At 39.8% G+C, this 19,243-nt stretch overlaps 1 protein-coding gene and 1 non-coding gene across 2 annotated transcripts; both read right to left on the reverse strand.

Moving 5' to 3' along the window:
* Positions 1-3,211: 3,211 nt before the first annotated feature.
* LOC125156883 (transcription factor BTF3 homolog 4-like) lies at positions 3,212-4,150 on the reverse strand. The gene has a single exon (XM_047843105.1). It carries the CDS (start codon positions 4,097-4,099, stop codon positions 3,509-3,511), a length of 591 nt encoding a protein of 196 aa, XP_047699061.1. The 5' UTR covers positions 4,100-4,150; the 3' UTR covers positions 3,212-3,508.
* A 9,820-nt stretch (positions 4,151-13,970) lies between these two features.
* Positions 13,971-14,076, reverse strand: LOC125157961 (U6 spliceosomal RNA). The gene has a single exon (XR_007149101.1). It is a non-coding gene; the product is annotated as a U6 spliceosomal RNA (small nuclear RNA).
* Between the last annotated feature and the right edge of the window lie 5,167 nt (positions 14,077-19,243).

Here is a 19,243-nt window from a genome sequence, read left to right on the forward strand (position 1 = left end):
AATATCTTGTTGAGGATTTTTGCATCCATATTCATCAGGGAAATTGGTCTATAGTTCTCCTTTTTTTAAAAAAAAATTTTTTTTGGGGCGCCTGGGTGGCGCAGTCGGTTAAGCGTCCGACTTCAGCCAGGTCATGATCTCGCGGTCCGTGAGTTCGAGCCCCGTGTCAGGCTCTGGGCTGATGGCTCAGAGCCTGGAGCCTGTTTCCGATTCTGTGTCTCCCTCTCTCTCTGCCCCTCCCCCGTTCATGCTCTGTCTCTCTCTGTCCCAAAAATAAATAAAAACGTTGAAAAAAAAATAAAAAAAAATTTTTTTTTAAACGTTTATTTATTTTTGAGACAGAGAGAGACAGAGCATGAACGGGGGAGGGTCAGAGAGAGGGAGACACAGAATCTGAAACAGGCTCCAGGCTCTGAGCTGTCAGCACAGAGCCCGACGCGGGGCTTGAACTCACGGAACGTGAGATCATGACCTAAGCCGAAGTCGGACGCTCAACCGACTGAGCCACCCAGGCGCCCCTAGTTCTCCTTTTTAGTAGGATCTCTGTCTGGTTTTGGGATCAAGGTAATGCTGGCTTCACAGAAAGAGTTTGGAAGTCTTCCTTCCATTTCTATTTTTTGGAACATCGTCAAGAGAATAGGTATTAACTCTTCTTTAAATGTCTGGTAGAATTCCCCTGGAAAGCCATCTGGCCCTGGACTCTTGTTTTATGGCAGATTTTTGATTACTATTTCGATTTCCTTACTGGTTGTGGGTCTGCTCAAATTTTCTATTTCTTCCTGTTTCAGTTTTGGTAGTGTATATGTTTCTAGGAATTTGTCCATTTCTTCCAGATTGCCCATTTTATTGGCATATAATTGCTCATAATATTCTCTTATTATTGTTTTTATTTCTGCTGTGTTGGTTGTGATCTCTCCTCTTTCATTCTTGATTTTATTTATTTGGGTCCTTTCCTTTTTCTTCTTGATCAAACTGGCTAGTGGTTTATCAATTTCGTGAATTCTTTCAGAGAACCAGCTTCCGGTTTCATTAATCTGTTCTACTGTTTTTATGGTTTCGATAGCATTAATTTCTGCTCTAATCTTTATTATTTCCTGTCTTCTGCTGGTTTTGGGTTTTATTTGCTGTTCTTTTTCCAGCTCCTTAAGGCGTAAGGTTAGGTTGTGTATCTGAGATCTTTCTTCCTTCTTTAGGAAGGCCTGGATTGCTATATACTTTCCTCTTATGACCGCCTTTGCTGAATCCCAGAGGTTTTGGGTTGTGGTGTTATCATTTTCATTGGCTTCCATGTGCTTTTTAATTTCCTCTTTAACTTCTTGGGTAGCCCATTCATTCTTTAGTAGGATGTTCCTCAGTCTCCAAGTATTTGTTACCTTTCCAATTTTTTTCTTGTGGTTGATTTTGAGTTTCATAGCGTTGTGGTCTGAAACTATGCATGATATGATCTCGATCTTTTTGTACTTGCTGAGGGCTGATTTTTGTCCCAGTATGTGGTCTATTCTGGAGAATGTTCCATGTGCAGTGGAGAAGAATGTATATCCTGCTGCTTTAGGACGAAATGTTCTGAATATATCTGTTAAGTCCATCTGGTACAGTGTGTCATTCAAAAGCCATTGTTTCCTTGTTGATTTTTTGATTAGATGATCTTTCCATTGCTGTGAGTGGGGTGTTGAAGTCTCCTACTATTATGGTATTAATATCAATGAGTTTCTTTATGTTTGTGATTAACTGGTTTATATATTTGGGTGCTGCCACATTTGGCACATAAATGTTTACAATTGTTAGGTCTTCTTGGTGGATAGACCCCTTGATTATGATATAATGCCCTTCTGCATCTGTTGATACAGTCTTTATATTAAAGTCTAGATTGTGTGATATAAGTATGGCTACTCTGGCTGTCTTTTGTTGACCATTAGCATGATAGGTGGTTCTTCATCCCCTTATTTTCTTTTTTTTTCTTTTTTTATTATCCTCTTTTTTTATTTTATTACTGTTACTTTATTTTGTAGTTAAGTCCATATATTATATAAAACAGAACAGGAAAAATGAAGAAATTTATAAAATAAATTGAAGTGTCTGGATGAAAAAAATACAAGAGCTTTGCCTTCTTGTCTATAGATCTCTTGATATGTTGTTGGTCTTGCACTTTAGATATCAAATAAAGATATCCAGCTTGAAACAAAAGCTGATACGCTACAAGGTTAAGCCACAGTTAGTTTGCTGGTAGGCCAGGAAATGACAGGTTTTCTAAATTTTATCCTTAAATATTGGCTATAACAAATGCTGATATGGCAAAATGCAAGCTTTTATCATCAGACAGCAAGAGGGAATCTTGAATTAATGAATGCAACTTACCTCCAAGTCTTCTGAAAGGAGGTGAAAAAATAAATACTGTATTTTACCAGTGTCCCCCCAAAAGCATTACTCTAAGCATGCAGGAGGATGCTGTGAGCAGCTACAACAGTAAGATCCAATCCAGAGGTAGGTTCAAGGCCAATAGTAGGAGAGTGGTTGAAGAAATCCTCCTGGGGCCAGTACCATTTCATAGAATGACATTTTGTGCTGGGGAATGAGTCTATGGCCTATCTTGTTCTGACTCAAAAGAACATTCCTCATTTTAACCTTGCTGGAAACAGGTATTTTTGCACTTGCTATTAAGAACAGCCAGTATACAGGATAAGGCTGGCATAAAATTATTTAGCAAGCACATGCTAGCTATTCCAGTTTGAAATCTACCAAACTATAAAATTAATGGGGAAATAAAAAGTTGAAGATGGAGTTGTTCCTCAAGATGGGGGAAAAATGTCTTACAGAAAGAGGGGATTAGGCACTCACTTAACTCTATATGGAGAACATCCTTCTCAGGCTAGGTAGAAGATGAGGAAGAGCATTACCAAAGGCTGACCAGGCCACTGGGAGACCAAAGGGAGAGGGAAAAAGGCATTTAGGAAGAAAGCTAGAAGAAAATCTTCTGGGTCTGACTAGGTAAGTGAATCTAAGGCAACCACACCAAAGATATGCTATCCACTATGCCAACATGGAGCTGGTGGCAAAATATCTCAAGACATTTTAAACCCAGAGAAATGTATGACAAATATGTTAACCAAGCAAATTGACCAAACTTCCAAGGGTAAAATCTCCTCAGATCTGAAATCCAAGATACTCACTTTTCATTAATTCTCTGCCTTATTAGAAAAAAATAAAAAGTAACAAATGTAAAGATTTGTTTTATTTCTACTGGGGGAAGAAGGAGGATAAATAGAACTGTTTTCCAATTTGCTCTCCACTGTATACACACATACCCACACACATACATACACATACACACACCAAAAATACTCCAACAAAAAACAAAACAAAAAACTGAGAATCAAACACCAAAACACCCTCAAACTGCACCAATACTTCGTATTTTGACCAAAAGAATAGATCCTGGGAGGAAGTGCAAAATGCAAAATCAAATGACCGAAAAATGCTGAACAAACAGCATTATTAATATACAAAATATTTATATTACTGAACTAGTAACAGTTGATGTTCTCCATGTCTGTAAAACTTTGGAACCACATAGCTGATTTGTTAAATCTAGTCCATGCCAGCTTCCAAACACCAGAAAAAATTTTTTAGTTAGCTTCATTCTTTGTGCCTCATCAAAATTTTCTACGAGATCTGGAACATCATCCTCCTCCTCATCAATGTCTTCTGGTTTTGGTGCTTTGCTCTCCAACACTTGCCGAGGGAACTGTTCAGCTAACTTCCTAAGACTTGTTAAGCTGTCAGCACCAAGCTGACTTAATATTCCAGGAAGCGTTTCTGTGATTGGTTTGGCTTCTGCATGACCAGTAATTGCAAAGGTGTTAGCAGAAAGGGAAGCTTGGACTTTGGGATTGTTGAAATGGATAACTGTCCCATCATCTTTAATCATGTTCACCTCTTCAATACCAGCTATGTTATTCACAGCCAGTTTTTTTAGAGAACTCTGAAGTTTTTTGTCATCAGCTGTAGCTGTTCTATGTACCACCTTCTTCTTTCTGCGAGCTGTACCCTTGCCCCCTATCTGGACCTGAGCCTGAAGTTTGGCTAACTTTTCTTGATTCATGCTGTTGGTAAATCTGAAGCGGGGAGGGTCCTTCAACAATAGCACGCGGCAAGAGCAAGATGGCTGCCTCCCATCCCCTTATCTTCAATCTGAAGGTGTCTTTAGGTCTAAAGTGGGTCTCTTGTAAACAGCATATAGATGGATCTTGTTTTCTTATCCATTCTGTTACCCTATGTCTTTTGATTGGAGCACTGAGTCCATTGACGTTTAGAGTGAGTACTGAAAGATATGAGTTTATTGCCATTATGTGGCTTGTAGAGTTGGAGTTTCTGGAATATATAAAGTTCTATATATATTTATATATATATATATAGAATTTATAAAATTATCTCTCTATAAACTTCTATGTATTTTTTTTTACCATCTTTTCTCCCCTCAGAGAGTCCCCCTTAAAATTTCTTGTAGAACTAGTTTAGTGGTCACAAATTCCTTTAATTTTTGTTCGTCTGGGAAACTTTTTATCTGTCCTTCTATTTTGAATGACAGCCTTGCTGGATAAAGAATTCTTGGCTGCATATTTTTCTGATTCAGCACATTGAATATATCCTGCCACTCCTTTCTGGCCTGCCAAGTTTCTGTGGATAGGTCTGCTGCAAACCTGATCTGTCTTCCCTTGTAGGTTAGGGACTTTTTTCCCCTTGCTGTTTTCATGATTCTCCCCTTGCCTGAGTATTTTGTGAATTTGACTATGATATGCCTTGTTGATGGTCAGTTTTTGTTGACTCTAATGGGAGTCCTCTGTGCTTCCTGGATTTTGATGTTTGTGTCTTTCCCCAGGTTAGGAAAGTTTTCCACTATGATTTGCTCACATAACCCTTCTACCCCTATTTCTCTGTCTTCCTCTTCTGGGACCCCTATGATTCTCATGTTGTTCCTTTTTTTTTTTTTTTTTTTAATTTTTTTTTTCAACGTTTATTTATTTTTGGGACAGAGAGAGACAGAGCATGAACGGGGGAGGGGCAGAGAGAGAGGGAGACACAGAATCGGAAACAGGCTCCAGGCTCTGAGCCATCAGCCCAGAGCCTGACGCGGGGCTCGAACTCCCGGACCGCGAGATCGTGACCTGGCTGAAGTCGGACGCTTAACCGACTGCGCCACCCAGGCGCCCCCCCATGTTGTTCCTTTTTAATGAGTCACTGATTTCTCTAATTCTTAAATCGTGCTCTTTTGCCTTCATCTCCCTCTTTTTTTCTGCTTCATTATTATCTGTAAGTTTGTCCTCTATATCGCTGATTCTCTGTTCTGCCTCATCCATCCTTGCCGCCATGGCATCCATCCGTGATTGCAGCTCAGTTATAGCATTTTTAATTTCATTCTGGCTATTTTTTACTTCTTTCATCTCTGGAGAAAGGGATTCTAATCTATTTTTGACTCCAGCTAGTATTCTTATTATCGTGATTGTAAATTCTGGTTCAGACATCTTGCTTGTATCTGTGTTGGTTAAATCCCTGGCTGTCATTTCTTCATGCTCTTTCTTTTGGGGTGAATTCCTTCATTTTGTCATTTTGAAGGGATAATAGGAATTAATGAGGTATAAAAATTAAAATTAAAGAAATATTAAAATTAAAAAATTAAACACACACACATCTAATAAATGATGCTAGATCCTAGGTGTGTTTTGGTCTGAGTGTTGAAAGTGGCTTGACAGATTAGAGAAAAGAAAAGGGGGGTGAAGGAAATCGTTTGAGAATTTGAAAAAATGAGTACACTGAAGTAGACTAAAATGAGATGATGGGAGTAAAATGGAATTAAAAAAAATTTACACAAAAGTAAAGAATATAGTAGAAAAAAATTAAAGAAAAATATTTTTAATAAAAATTAAAAATAAACATGAATTTTTTCTCTTTCTGTTTTCAAGAAAAAGAAACGAAAAAGAGAGAAAAGAAAAAAAAGAAATTGTTTGAAAATTTGCAAAAGTGAATACACTGTAGTAGACTAAAATAAAATGATGGAAGTTAAATAGAAACTTGAAAAAATTTACATAAAAGCAAAAAATACAGTAAAAATTTTAAATAAAAATATTTTTAATAAAATTGAAAGTAAAAACGAAGTTTTTCTCTTTCTGCATTCAAGAAAAAGAAAAGAAACGACAAAGAGAAAAAAGAAAAAAAGGAAGTCGTTTGAAAATTTGAAAAGGTGAATACACTGAAGTAGACTAAAATAAAATGATGGAAGTAAGATGGAATTTGAGAAAACTTACACAAAAGTAAAACATATAGTAAAAAAATTAAATATTTTTTAAATAAATATTTTTAATAAAAATTGAAAATAAAAATGAATTTTTTCTCTTTCTGTATTCAAGAAAAAGAAAAGTAGAAGAGAAAAAGAGAAAAAAAAAGTAAAAGAAAGAAAAAAAGAATAAAAGAGAAAAAGGAAAAAAAAGAAAGAAAATTGAATAGATAGACCTGCTATCAGATTGAAATAGGACTGAAATTACTTCGTTTTCCCCTAGAAGTCAGGCTATGAAGCACTTTACAGTCCATATACTAAGCAGGCGGTGAGACTTCTGTTCTTGCAGAGTGAGTTTGGCCCCGTTGGGCTGAGCTTAGTGTAACGGCTCCGTCCTCCACTAGATGGCGCTGCTAGCCTACTGGGGTGGATTGCTGCCGCGCTCGTAGGTGCCTATGCGCATGCGCGGGAGCGGTGACAATGGCGTCCTCCGGCTCCCCAGTCTGTAGCGTGGGAACTTTTCTCTCCGATCAGCAGTCGCGCACCCGTCCTCTGTCTTCAGCTTTCGTCCACTTCCCGCTTCTTCACTGTCCGTGACCGAGCCCCAGGCGGCACCTCTCCCGAGTCCTGTCTCAGATGCGGCTGTTTTCCCTGGCCCCTTACTTCCGAAGGACTGCGGCCTTGACCCGCTCCGCCCCTCTGCGGGAGGGTCTCACCCAGCGACGGCCGAATGTCGGCTGCACCCAGGAACGCCCGCGGGACCCCGCCGCTGCCGGAGCCCCGAGACTGCGGCCAGGTGCCAGCCCGCCCCAGAAAAAGTCCGCGAGGCAGTGTCGCAGCGGCGTCTCGGGGATGATGGAAAATCACAACACACACCTGGCACCAGGCTTCCCCCTCAACGACCCTGTTCCAGCACCAGCGAACGTGGCCGTTTTCCGGGGTCTGCCGGGACCAGGTGGCCTCAACAGTCTCTACCAAATGTCCTTCCGGCAGTGGCACCGCTTTTCTCCGTGTGGCCCTTCCCACCAGAGCACCGCCAGGTAGGGAGCTGCGGAGTTGCAGCCTTTGCGCTCCCCTTGTTTAAGTCTCGATGGGATTGAAACCCTCTCCTTTCTCCTTTCTCCTTTCTCCCTTTTTAGCTCAGTCCCTGCGGCTGTTTCCAATTTTCCACTTTCTCTCCAGCTGCTTTTGGGGAGGGGTGCTTTTCCCGTATGCTCCCCCCCTCCCCGGTCTCCTTCCTCTCTCTGCCCGCAAAACCACCTCCCTTCCCGCGGCTTCTCGCTCCCCAAGTTCAGCTCTCCGCGCCGCGTCCCTGCTGAATTCTGTGGCCCAGTTGTGCAGATTGTTGTGTGTTAATCCTCCGATCAGTTTTCTAGGTGTGTAGGATGGTTTAGTGTTGGTCTGGCTGTGTTTCATGGAGGCAAGACACGCAAAAAACTTCCGTGCTGTTCTGCCGTCTTGGGTCCCCCCTCCAAGATAAGTGTCCTCTTAGTCCCCTTTATCTTTTTCACTCATCCCCCCACAGACCTCCCCTCTGACATACCTTTTCTTTAAAATTTTCTGCAAGTTTTTTCAAATTGTCACAAATGCCCCCCAAATTTCTCAGTGTACTTATTGAAACAAAACAATCCGTGTGTCAGTGGGCCCGTGTAGTTCAAACCCTCGTTATTCAAGAATCCGCTGTGTTCTCTGTGCTGTACATTACATTCCCATGATTTGCTCATTTTATATCTGGAAGTTTGTACCCCTTAATGCCCTTCACTTATTTTGCTCACCCCAACCCCCTCCTCACTCTGGCAATCAACAGTGTGTTTCCTGTGTCTATGAGTCTGTTTCTGTTTTGTTCATTTGCTTTGTTTATAAGTTCCATATCTCGGTGAAGTCATGCAATATTTGTCTTCCTTTGACTTAATGACTTGGCATAATATTCTCTAGGTCCATATCCGTGTTATCACAAATGGCAGGACTTCAGTCTTTATTATGGGCTGAGGAATATTCCATTGTGTGTACGTCTTCTTTATCCATTCACCTGTGGATAGACATTTAGGTTGCTTCCATATCTCGGCTATTGTAAATGATGCTGCAGTGAACATAGGGGGCCATACATCTCTTCAGATCGGTGGTTTTGTTTTCTTCAGGTGAATACCCAGAAGTGAAATTGCTGGATCACATTGTAGTTCTATTTTTAGTTTGTCATTTTTTGGTCATTTTTTGTATTTTTGATAAGAGCCAATCTGACAGGTGTGAGGTGATAGCTCGTTGTGGTTTTGGTTTGGAGTTCCCTGGTAAGTCGTGGTATTGAGCATCTTTTCAGGTGCCTGGTGGCCATCTCTGTGTCTTCTTTGGAAGAATGTCTATTCAGGTCCTCTGCCCATTTTTGAACTGGCTTGTTCTTTTGATGTGAAGTTGTGTAAGTTCTTCATATATTTTATTTTATTTTTTTGAGAGAGAGAAAGGGGGAGGAGGGGCAGAGGAAGAGGGAGAGAGAGAATCATAAGCAGGTTCCACACTCAGCACGGAGCCTGGCGTGGGACTCCGTCTCGTGACTGTGAGATCACGACCTGAGCCGAAATCAAGAGTCGGACACTCAACAGACTGCACCACCCAGGCGCTCCAGATATTAACCTGTTGTTGAATGCATGGTTTGCAAATATCTTCTCCCATTCAGTAGGTTGTGTGTTCATTTCATCGATGGTTTCTTTTGCTGTGCAAAAGCTTTCAAGTTTAATGTAATCCCATTTATTTTAGCTTTGTCACCCTTGCCTGAGGAGCCTGGTCCAAAAAATACCGCGGAGACTGATGTCAGAGAGCTCGCTGCCTTTGTTTGCTTCTGGGAGCTTTATAGTTCCAGGTCTTACGTCCAAGTCTTTAATCTATTTTGAATTTATGTTTTTACACAGTGTAAGATAGTGGTCCGATTTCATTCTTTTGCATGTATAGTCCAGTATTCCCAACACCATTCATTGAAGAGACCGCCTTTCCCCCATTGTATACATTCTTGGCTCCTTTGTCATAGATTAATTGACTATGTATGGTTGGGTTTTTTCTGACTCTCTATTCTATTCCACTGATTTATGTGTCTGTTTTACATTATTTCTTAGAGAGAGCCAAAGCAAATAAAGTCAAACAGTAACATGCGCTTAATTAGGCGGTGTGATTATAGGTGTCTATATTATTTTTTGTATTTTTCTCTATGTCCGAAATATAATTAATTTGTAAATGTAATTTCTATAAAATGTGGTTTCTAAATGGGAACGCATTATACAAATGTTAGGCTATTATTATTAATATGAATACCACCATTAGTTAGTCAATGTATGGACATACCTTGACAAGATAATGCTAAAGTCGGGAGGCAGCCACGGTGTAATGCAGTTACATAGTCCTAATGTTCTAATTTCCTTTAGTTGTCTCTTTAATCACATGTGGATAAAGAAGAGTGGTTAACAAAAAAATAAAATGGTCCCAACCTGGAATATTTCCCTCAATGCCGGAAGTATCAATCGAGAAAACTTGGAGAAGATCAAACACCAGTACAGTTTTCCATCCTTAAAGTCTGCTCAGCTCTCTCCTCCTCTATGAACCCTTCTGTGGCCACCCTTCGTCCTGGTCAGAATGGGCTTTTCCTGTGCTCTTGCAACATTTCATCACAGGCCGTGTTATTAGCTTTTTGTGAGTTCGTCTCCCCCACTGGACTGTGAAACTGAGAGCAAGGATATTTCTATTTCACCTCTTGTATCCCCTGCTGAGATGATCCTTACTTACTCACGCTTTAAGCCTCAGGTCAGGTATCACCTTGTTGAGGAAGCATTTCCTGAGTCACCTGATTTAGGTTAATCTTCTTCCTCCGTGTCCTCATATTACCTTATGCCGACCTCTGCCACAGTGTGCATCACACTGAATTATTATCCCATGTTTATCTTTCTTTTTTTTTTTTAAACTTTGTTTTAAATGTTTATTTTTGAGAGAGAGAGACAGAGCGTGAACAAGGGAGGGGCAGAGAGAGAGAGAGAGACAGAGAGACAGAGTGTGAACAAGGGAGGGGCAGAGAGAGAGAGAGAGAGAGAGAGAGACAGACAGACAGAATCTGAAGCAGGCTCCGGGGTCCGAGCTGTCAGCACAGAGCCTGACGTTGAGCTTGAACCCACGAACCGCGAGATCATGACCTGAGCTGAAGTCAGACACTCAACCGACTGAGCCCCCCCAGGTGCCCCTCTCTTTCTCTCCAAAGAGACTCTGAACTCCTTGATGTTTGGAACTGTGTCCTCAAGGGTCCAGCAAAGGGATTGGTCCATAGAACGATCTTAATAATGGCATATTGAAGTGTATCTACTTAATTAAAGAAAATGTACTAATAATGTAATTGAAAGTCTTAATTTATACTTATGTCGCAGATGCTTTGGCTGGATTGGAGTTGACATATAGCTGATGTGTGGTGTTGAGTTCTAATCGTCATTATTCATCTGGTTCTGAGCATAGAAGCACCTTTAAAATAAAGCATAACCTAGTGGAGGGTCTATACAGAGGTGACAGTTTTCAAAATTATCATAATTAACAGGGGAGAGTAACAATTTTGTCTGATCTTTTGTTTTTGTTCATTTTCCTCAAGTCCTATCTGATCACCTGTTTAGCAGTAATGTGTAGAATACACTAGCTGGTTAAACCAAATACCTATTCTGTTAGCTTTGGAATAACATTAACGATATTTATTAAGCACTCAATAAATTCAAAGGAAGATATAGATACTCATATTTCATCCTTCCCAAAGTATCTCCCGAGTACTATTATTACTTCATGTTAAAGATGAGGAAACAGAGACTCACAGGGATTAATCAAGTAACCTGCCCAAGGTCACTCAGCACTTAAATCTGGGTAAGCCGACTACAGAATCGGTGTTCTGAAACATCTCTACTATACTGCACTTGCTTTTTGGGGCATCTGCCTGGCTGGTGAGTGGAGCATGTGGCTCCTGATCTCGGGCTTGTGAGTTCGAGCCCCATGTCGGGTGTAGAGATTACTTAAAAATAAAACCTTTAAAAAAAGTACCGCACTTTCTTTTTAAGATGTGTGCTCGACAGACTCTAAGATGGCCTCGAGGTGATCCCCGTGTCCAGGTATGCACTCCCCCTTCTGTGTGAGCTGGCTTCAGTGATTTCCTTCTAACGAAGAGAAAATGACACAGGTGATGAGAGATCACTTCTGTGATTAGGTTACAAGAGACCGTGACCTCTGTCTTTCTGGCCAACTCTCTACCTTGATGGCTTTGATGAAGCAAGTTGCCACGTTTGAGGAGTCCCATGTAGTAAGGAGCTTAGGATGACCTGTGGCCGACAGCCTAGCTACACATTGGGCCCTCGGTCCCATGGACAATGACAGAGAAGTTAATCTTGCTAACAGTCACGAATTTGGAGCAAATCCTTTCCCGGTCATCTGTCAGAAGGGAACCCAAGCTCAGGTGAACACTTTCATGGTAGCCTCGTGTGGAACTCTGAGGCAGGGGACCCAGATGAGCAGTGCCCGTACCCCTGACCTACAGAAATGCCGAGATAATACGTGGGTGTTGTTTTCAGCTGTGATACTGTGACCAGTTTTTATGCAACGACAGAAGATTAATGTGGCCATTCAAAATATTGGCAGAACTAAGTTATATACTAACTTCTGCACTTCCATGAGCTTCTATGTTATGCAGTGTTTTACGTGCCTTATATGTATTAACTCATTCAATCCCCCCAACTACACCGTGATGTAGGTACTGCTACTACCTTCATTTTCTAGGTGAGAAAACAGGAGGTACCAAGGTGTTTAGTAATTTGGTGACCACGTGTATAAAATGGCCAAACTCGGATATTCATCCAGGCATTCTGGCTCTGAGAATCACATGCCCCAGCCGCTCTGCTGTATTGATTCCAACGTCATACTTTCTGGAAAAGGCGCGTGAGAGAACTTGGCTACTAAACCTTAATTAGAAATGTTATTTGCGAACATTTATTTTGAAAGCATGGTGTCTTAAAAACAGATATCACAAGGAAATCTAGTTTTATCGGTCACAGCTTTAGCGAGTAAGGTCTCCCCAAAGGCAATCATGGAATATGAGAGATTGGGATCTAACAGAAGAATCTTTGAACAAGCTCTTGGATATTTTATCTCTTCTAATCTGGCTAAACACTCTCAACTAGGATGACAGGCTCTACTGCAGTTTACTCTTGGAATTCCTGCTATTCCAGAGATAAAAATGGAAATGATCACGTATTAGAACCTTGACGTTTCATATTTGGTTCCCAATCATCTTTGGTTCCGGTAGTAGGGAAAAGATGGGAGGCATTTGTATTCCAAACAAAGCACTGAGATTGAAAACGGGATAAAAGAGAGAAACATTACTTTAGCCCTGGGGAAATTAGACATTATTTCCCACACCTTCCCTAGTATGCTGTCAAGTTTTACACAGGTTAAAATATCTTTCTACTGAGAAATACTTATAGTCACCACAAAGAACACCTACCTAGCTATTATTAGAGTTCCGTATGGTGGAGAACTTCTGGGTGACAGACACCAATGGCAGCCGCCTATGTCCCAGTATTTCACCATTTCATCCGAAAGCAATATAGACCAACAAGAAGAGAAAAATGAAACTACCCAAACCATACCCTCACCATAACTTGAAGAAAAAGAATATCTCAGCCTCAACATAACTGTAGTAAGAGGAGAGAGAACACCAAATCCCAGTGTGTTATGTTTTCTCACCCTTCCATCTGCCCTCTTACAAGGTTTTGTGGTGAGCAAGGCTGATTGAGAAAACCTGAGGGGAAAAAAGAAGAGGGAAGATAGCTAAAAAAGCCTAAAGTTGTATAAAAACCACCACCAGAAAGACCAAGTTCACCCTATAGGTTTTCAAGTGGTTAGGTGGAACAGAGCATAAATACAGGAAAGAAACAAGCATATGTGATTGAAGGGGACGTCCTTGAAACACATAGGTTCTGGAAAAGAAAAAAAGGTGAAAAGCGACGGAGAAGGACTCTTTGTCAATTGAGTGGTGAAGGGGAAAAGACAAAGGGCAAAATTTAGAGCTAACATGATGACAGGGAACCACAAAATCAGAGCACATGAACTCTCTCCTATCAGAAACAGAAGCGCAAATTTATTAAGTATCTGGACTTTGTTTTGCTGACAGAAGAGGGCGCCATTCAAGTAGGAATCTCAGAAAAAAAACCACAGTATAACAGATGAACACCAATAAAAAGATTAGCATCTCTCTACAGAGTTGTTGCCAAGAGAGAAAAATTTATAGCACTAAATGCTTAAAACAGAAAGAGGAAGGACCTCGAATCAATCTAAGTGACCACCTCAAATAAATGAAAGAATAAAATAAACCCAAGTAGAAGAAATGAAATAATAAAGAGCAGAAAGAAATGAAATTGAAAATAGAAAATAGAGAGCATCGATGAAACAAAAAGCTAGTTCTTTGAAATTATCAATAAAATTGACAATCCTCTCTAGCAAGACTGAAAAAGACAAAAAGAAGATACAAATGACCAATATCAGATATTAAACAGGGGATATTACTACAGATCCTTCAGCCTTTATTTTTAAAATTTTTTTTTGAAAAATATGAAATCCTTTTATTACTCATTAAATTTGATTTTACCGGTTGTTGAAAAAAAATCAAATAATGGTAATGAAAGCAAATATATTGTTATCCCTTAACATAAATATGGAAGCTTCACGAATTTGTGTATCATCCTTGCACAGGGGCCGTGCTAATCTTCTCTGCATCATTCCAGTTTTAGTATATGTGCTGCCGAAGCGAGCACTCCTTCAGCCTTAAAGAACAGTAATGCAATACTATGAACATCTCTACCGACATAAATTCAAACACATGGATGAAACAGACCAATTCCTTGAGAAACACAAGCTACCTAAACTCACACAATACAAAAGAGAAAATATGAATAGTCCTATAATTATTTTAAAAATTGAATTTGTAATTTAAAAGCTCTCATAAAGAAATCTGACCCTAATCATTTCACTGGAGAATTCTCCCAAACACTTGAGAAAAATTAGTATTAATTCTGCACAGTCTTTTTCAGAAAATAGCAGAGGACAGTACATCCACCAACTCATTGTGTGAAGCCAATATTACCCTAATAACAAAACCAGACAAAGGCAGTACAAAAAAGGGAAAAACACAGACCAGTATATTTCATGATCTTACACGCAAATTTTCTCAACAAATCTTTGCAATTCTTAAAAAAATATTATTTTAATGTTTACTTATTCTTGAGAGAAAGAGAGAGACAGAGCACGAGTAGGGGAGGGCAGAGAGAGACAAGAGACACAGATCTGAAGCAGTCTGCAGGCTCTGAGCTGTCAGCACAGAGCCTGACATGGGGCTCAAACCACGAGATCATGACCTGAGCCAAAGTCGGACGCTTAACTGACTGAACCACCCAGACGTCCCTGCAATTCTTACATAAAAAAAGAATTATACATCATGATGAAGTGAGGTTTATTCCAGGAATGCAAGTCTGGGTCAATATTGGAAAATCAAAGCAATTCCCTATGACAGGCTAAAGGAGAAAAATCGCATGATCATATCAATTGTTGCAGAAGATACACGTGACAAAATGTGACACCCATTCACGAATAAAAAAACCTAGAAAATTAGAGAAGAAATTTCTCAACCTGATAAAGGAGTATCTATAAAAATTTTGCAGTTATGATACTTAATAGCAAAAGTTCCCCAAGATCAGGAACAAGACAAGGATGTCTGCTTCCCCTGCTTTTATTCATCATAGTAGCAGAAGTCCTAGCCAGCTCAGTAAGGCAAAAAAGGAAATAAGAAGCATATATATTGGAAAGGAATAAATAAAACTATCCCTGTTTTTAGATTACATGATTGATAATCTGTATAAAAAAGGAATCTATAAAAAGTTTGACGGGGCACCTGGCTGGCTCAGAAGAGCATGAGACTCTTGATCCCGGGGCCGTGAGTTTGAGCTACGCGTTAGGTGTAGAGATTACTTAAGTAAATAAATAAATACACTTTCTAACAAGTGAAGATTTTTAAAGAAAGTTTATAGAATTATTGAGCGAGTTCAGCAAGGTCACAGTGTACAAGATCAAAACACACAAGTCGATTATATTCCTATATACAGCAAAGAACTTGTGGAAACAAAAATTCAAAATATAGACCATTTTCAATCATTACAAAATATTGGAACAGTTAGATATAAATCTAATAAAACAATTACAGATTCTGTACGGTATATGCTGAAAATTTAAAAACACAAATGAAAGAAATCAACTAAATAAATGGAGAGATATAATGTGTTCATGGATTAGAAGATTCAACATAGTAGAAATATCAATTCCTCTCAAATTGATCCATAGGTATAATGTAATTCCTATCAAAACCCCAACAATATATTTTGTATGTTGTTGAAAAATAATCAAGCTTTGTTTTAAAACTTTATGAAAAGGGAAGAGAAGTAGAGTGGCTAAAAAATAAAGTGGGAGGATTCACTATTCCTATTTTTAAAAAAATTTTTTAATATTTATTTTTGAGAGAGAGACAGAATGTGAGTGGGACAGGGGCAGAGAATGGGGGGGGAGACACAGAATCCGAATCAGGTTCCAGGCTCTGAGCTGTCAGCACAGACTGATGCAGGGCTCAAACTTACAGACTGCAAGATAATGACCTGAGCTGAAGTCAGATGCTTAACCCATTGAGCCACCCAGGCGCCCCCACTATTCCTATTTTTAAGATGCACTATATAGGTACAGTAAGCAAGACAGTGTGGTATTGACTTAGAAATAGACACATAGGTCAATGTAATAGAATAGAAAATCCCAGAAATGGTGCGACAGAAATATTCCCAATAGATTTTTTATGTTTATTTAAAATTCAGTGTTTTTTCAAAGCAGGAGGCATCATAATCCCAGACTTAAAGCTATACTACAAAGCTGTAATCATCAAGATAGTATGGTACTGGCACAAGAACAGACACTTAGATCAAGGGAACAGAATAGAGAACCCAGAAATGGACCCACAAACATATGGCCAACTAATCTTTGACAAAGCAGGGAGGAATATCTAATGGAATAAAGAAAGTCTCTTCAGCAAGTGGTGCTGGGAAAACTGGACAGCGACACACAGAAGAATGAACCTGGACCACTTTCTTACACCATACACAAAAATAAACTCAAAACGGATGAAAGACCTCAATTGTAAGACAGGAAGCCATCAAAATCCTCAAGGAGAAAGCAGGCAAAAACCTCTTTGACCTCGGCCGCAGCAACTTCTTACTCAACACGTCTCCAGAGGCAAGGGAAACAAAAGCAAAAATGAACTTTTGGGACCTCATCAAAATAAAAACCTTCTGCACAGCGAAGGAAACAATCATCAAAACTAAAAGGCAACCAACAGAATGGGAGAAGATATTTGCAAACGACATACCAGATAAAGCGTTAGTATCCAAAATCTGTAAAACAACTTATCAAACTCAACACCCAGACAACAAATAATCCAGTGAAGAAATGGGCAAAAGACATGAATAGACACTTCTCCAAAGAAGACATCCAGATGGCCAACTGACACATGAAAAAATGCCCAACACCACTCGTCATCAGGGAAATACAAATCAAAACTACAATGAGATACCACCTTACACCTGTCAGAATGGCTGACATTCACAACTCGGGCAACAACAGATGTTGGCGAGGATGCGGAGAAAGAGGATCTCTTTTGCATTGTTGGTGGGAATGCAAGCTGGTGCGGCCACTCTGGAAAACAGTATGGAGGTTCCTCAAAAAACTAAAAATAGAACTACCCTACGACCCAGCAATTGCCCTACTAGGCATTTATCCACGGGATACAGGTGTGCTGTTTCGAAGGGACGCATGCACTCCCATGTTTATAGCAGCACTATCGACAATAGCCAAAGTATGGAAAGAGCCCAAATGTCCATTGATCGATGAATGGATAAAGAAGATATGGTGTGTATGTATATGTGTGTAGATACACACACATATATATACACATACACATATACATACACACAATGGAGTATTACTCAGCAATCAAAAAGAATGAAATTTTGCCATTTGCAACTATGTGGATAGAACTAGAGGGTATTATGTTAAGTGAAATAAGTCAGTCAGAGAGAGACAAATATCATATGACTTCACTCATATGGGGACTTTAAGACACAGAACAGATGAACATATAAGGGAAGGGAAGCAAAAATAATATAAAAACAGGGAGGGGGACAAAACATAAGAGTAACATAAGGTTACTGAAGGGGTTGTGGGAGGGGGGTGGGCTAAATGGGTCAGGGGCATTAAGGAATCTACTCCTGAAATCATTGTTGAACTAGATGCTAACTAATTTGGATGTCAATTTAAAAAATTAAAATTCAGTGGTTTTTAGTATATTTACAGAGTTGTGCAACCATTACCATTATCTAATTCCAGAACATTTTCATCACCTTACAAAGAAATCTGGTACTCATTAGCAGTTATTCTTCATACCCTCCTTCCCCCATCACCCAGATTCTGGCAATGGTTAATTTATATTCTGTCTCTAGGGATTTGCTTCTTCTGGACATTTCATATAAATGGAATCCTACAGTATGTGTCTTCTGTGTCTAGCTTCTTTCACTTAGCATTAGGTTTTCAAGGCTCACCCATATTGTAGTATGTATTAGTACTTCATTCCTTTCTATGGCTGAATAATACTCCACTGTATTCCATTTTGTTTATCCCTTTATCAGTTGATGGACATTTGCATTGTTTCCGCTTGGGACTATTATGGACGATGCTGCTATGTGCATTTGTGTGCAAGTTTTTGTGTGGACACCTATATTTTGAATTCTCTTGCATCATATGGGAACTCTGACTTTTTTGAGGAACTGTCAAACTGTTTTCCAAAGCACCTATATAGCATTTATCTTTCCAATGGCAGTGTATGAGTGTTTGTTTCTCTGCATCCTCGCCAACACTTGTTATTGTCCATCTTTTTTTTTTAATTTTGAATAGCTTACTTTATTGTGATAATACGGTATATAACGCACAAAACGTACAAAATATGTGTTACTCAACTGCTAATGTTACGGGTAAGGCTTCTGGTCAACAGTAGGGGATTTGTAGTTAAAGCTGCTGTGGAGTCAAAGATCATACATTGATTTTTGACGGGGCGGGAGTGGTCAGCTGTATTTTGTGGTCACTTGTATTTGCTATTCAAACATAGCTTTAACACAGTTCTCTTTTCAAACGTAATGTTGTCCCTTAGCCTTTCGAGAATGGAATGCTGAAATTGCTCTTATTAGGGGTTGTAATTTTTTTTTTAATTTTTTTTTCAACGTTTATTTATTTTTGGGACAGAGAGAGACAGAGCATGAACGGGGGAGGGGCAGAGAGAGAGGGAGACACAGAATCGGAAACAGGCTCCAGGCTCTGAGCCATCAGCCCAGAGCCCGACGCGGGGCTCGAACTCACGGACTGCGAGATCGTGACCTGGCTGAAGTCGGACACTTAACCGACTGCGCCACCCAGGCGCCCCTAGGGGTTGTAATTTTTTAAGCACCTTGGAAGAAAAGAGGTCCACCCAAGTCTGTAGGTCATTCTTCTGTTCAGCTGCCCATCCCAGTCAGACCAAATTATCAGAATTCATATTTAGGGTTTCCAAATACCTTCTGGAATCAGGCGGAGACCCCCAAGTATTATAACAAATAGATGGGTGGTTTTCATACATAGCCGAGTGAATTCGTGATGAATATTTAGCGATGGGCTGTATTTTATGAATTTAAAATAGTTAAGAAGGTTTTAAGTACATGGTCTAGAGTCCATTCTGAAGACGCATGACAAGCACAATGACCTTTATGTAGGTGAATAGGGAGAGCTATGAAAAAAAAGACCCTGGCTTAGTATGTTTATTTAAAACGTAGGGGCCCCTGGGTGGCTTGGCCAGCTAAGCGTTGG

This window comes from Prionailurus viverrinus, chromosome X (genome assembly GCF_022837055.1).
Source record: "Prionailurus viverrinus isolate Anna chromosome X, UM_Priviv_1.0, whole genome shotgun sequence".
NCBI lineage: Eukaryota > Metazoa > Chordata > Mammalia > Carnivora > Felidae > Prionailurus > Prionailurus viverrinus.

Excerpts from the sequence above, each read along its gene's own strand:
- LOC125156883 (XM_047843105.1), bottom strand. The coding sequence starts at position 4,099 with ATGAATCAAGAAAAGTTAGCCAAACTTCAGGCTCAGGTCCAGATAGGG.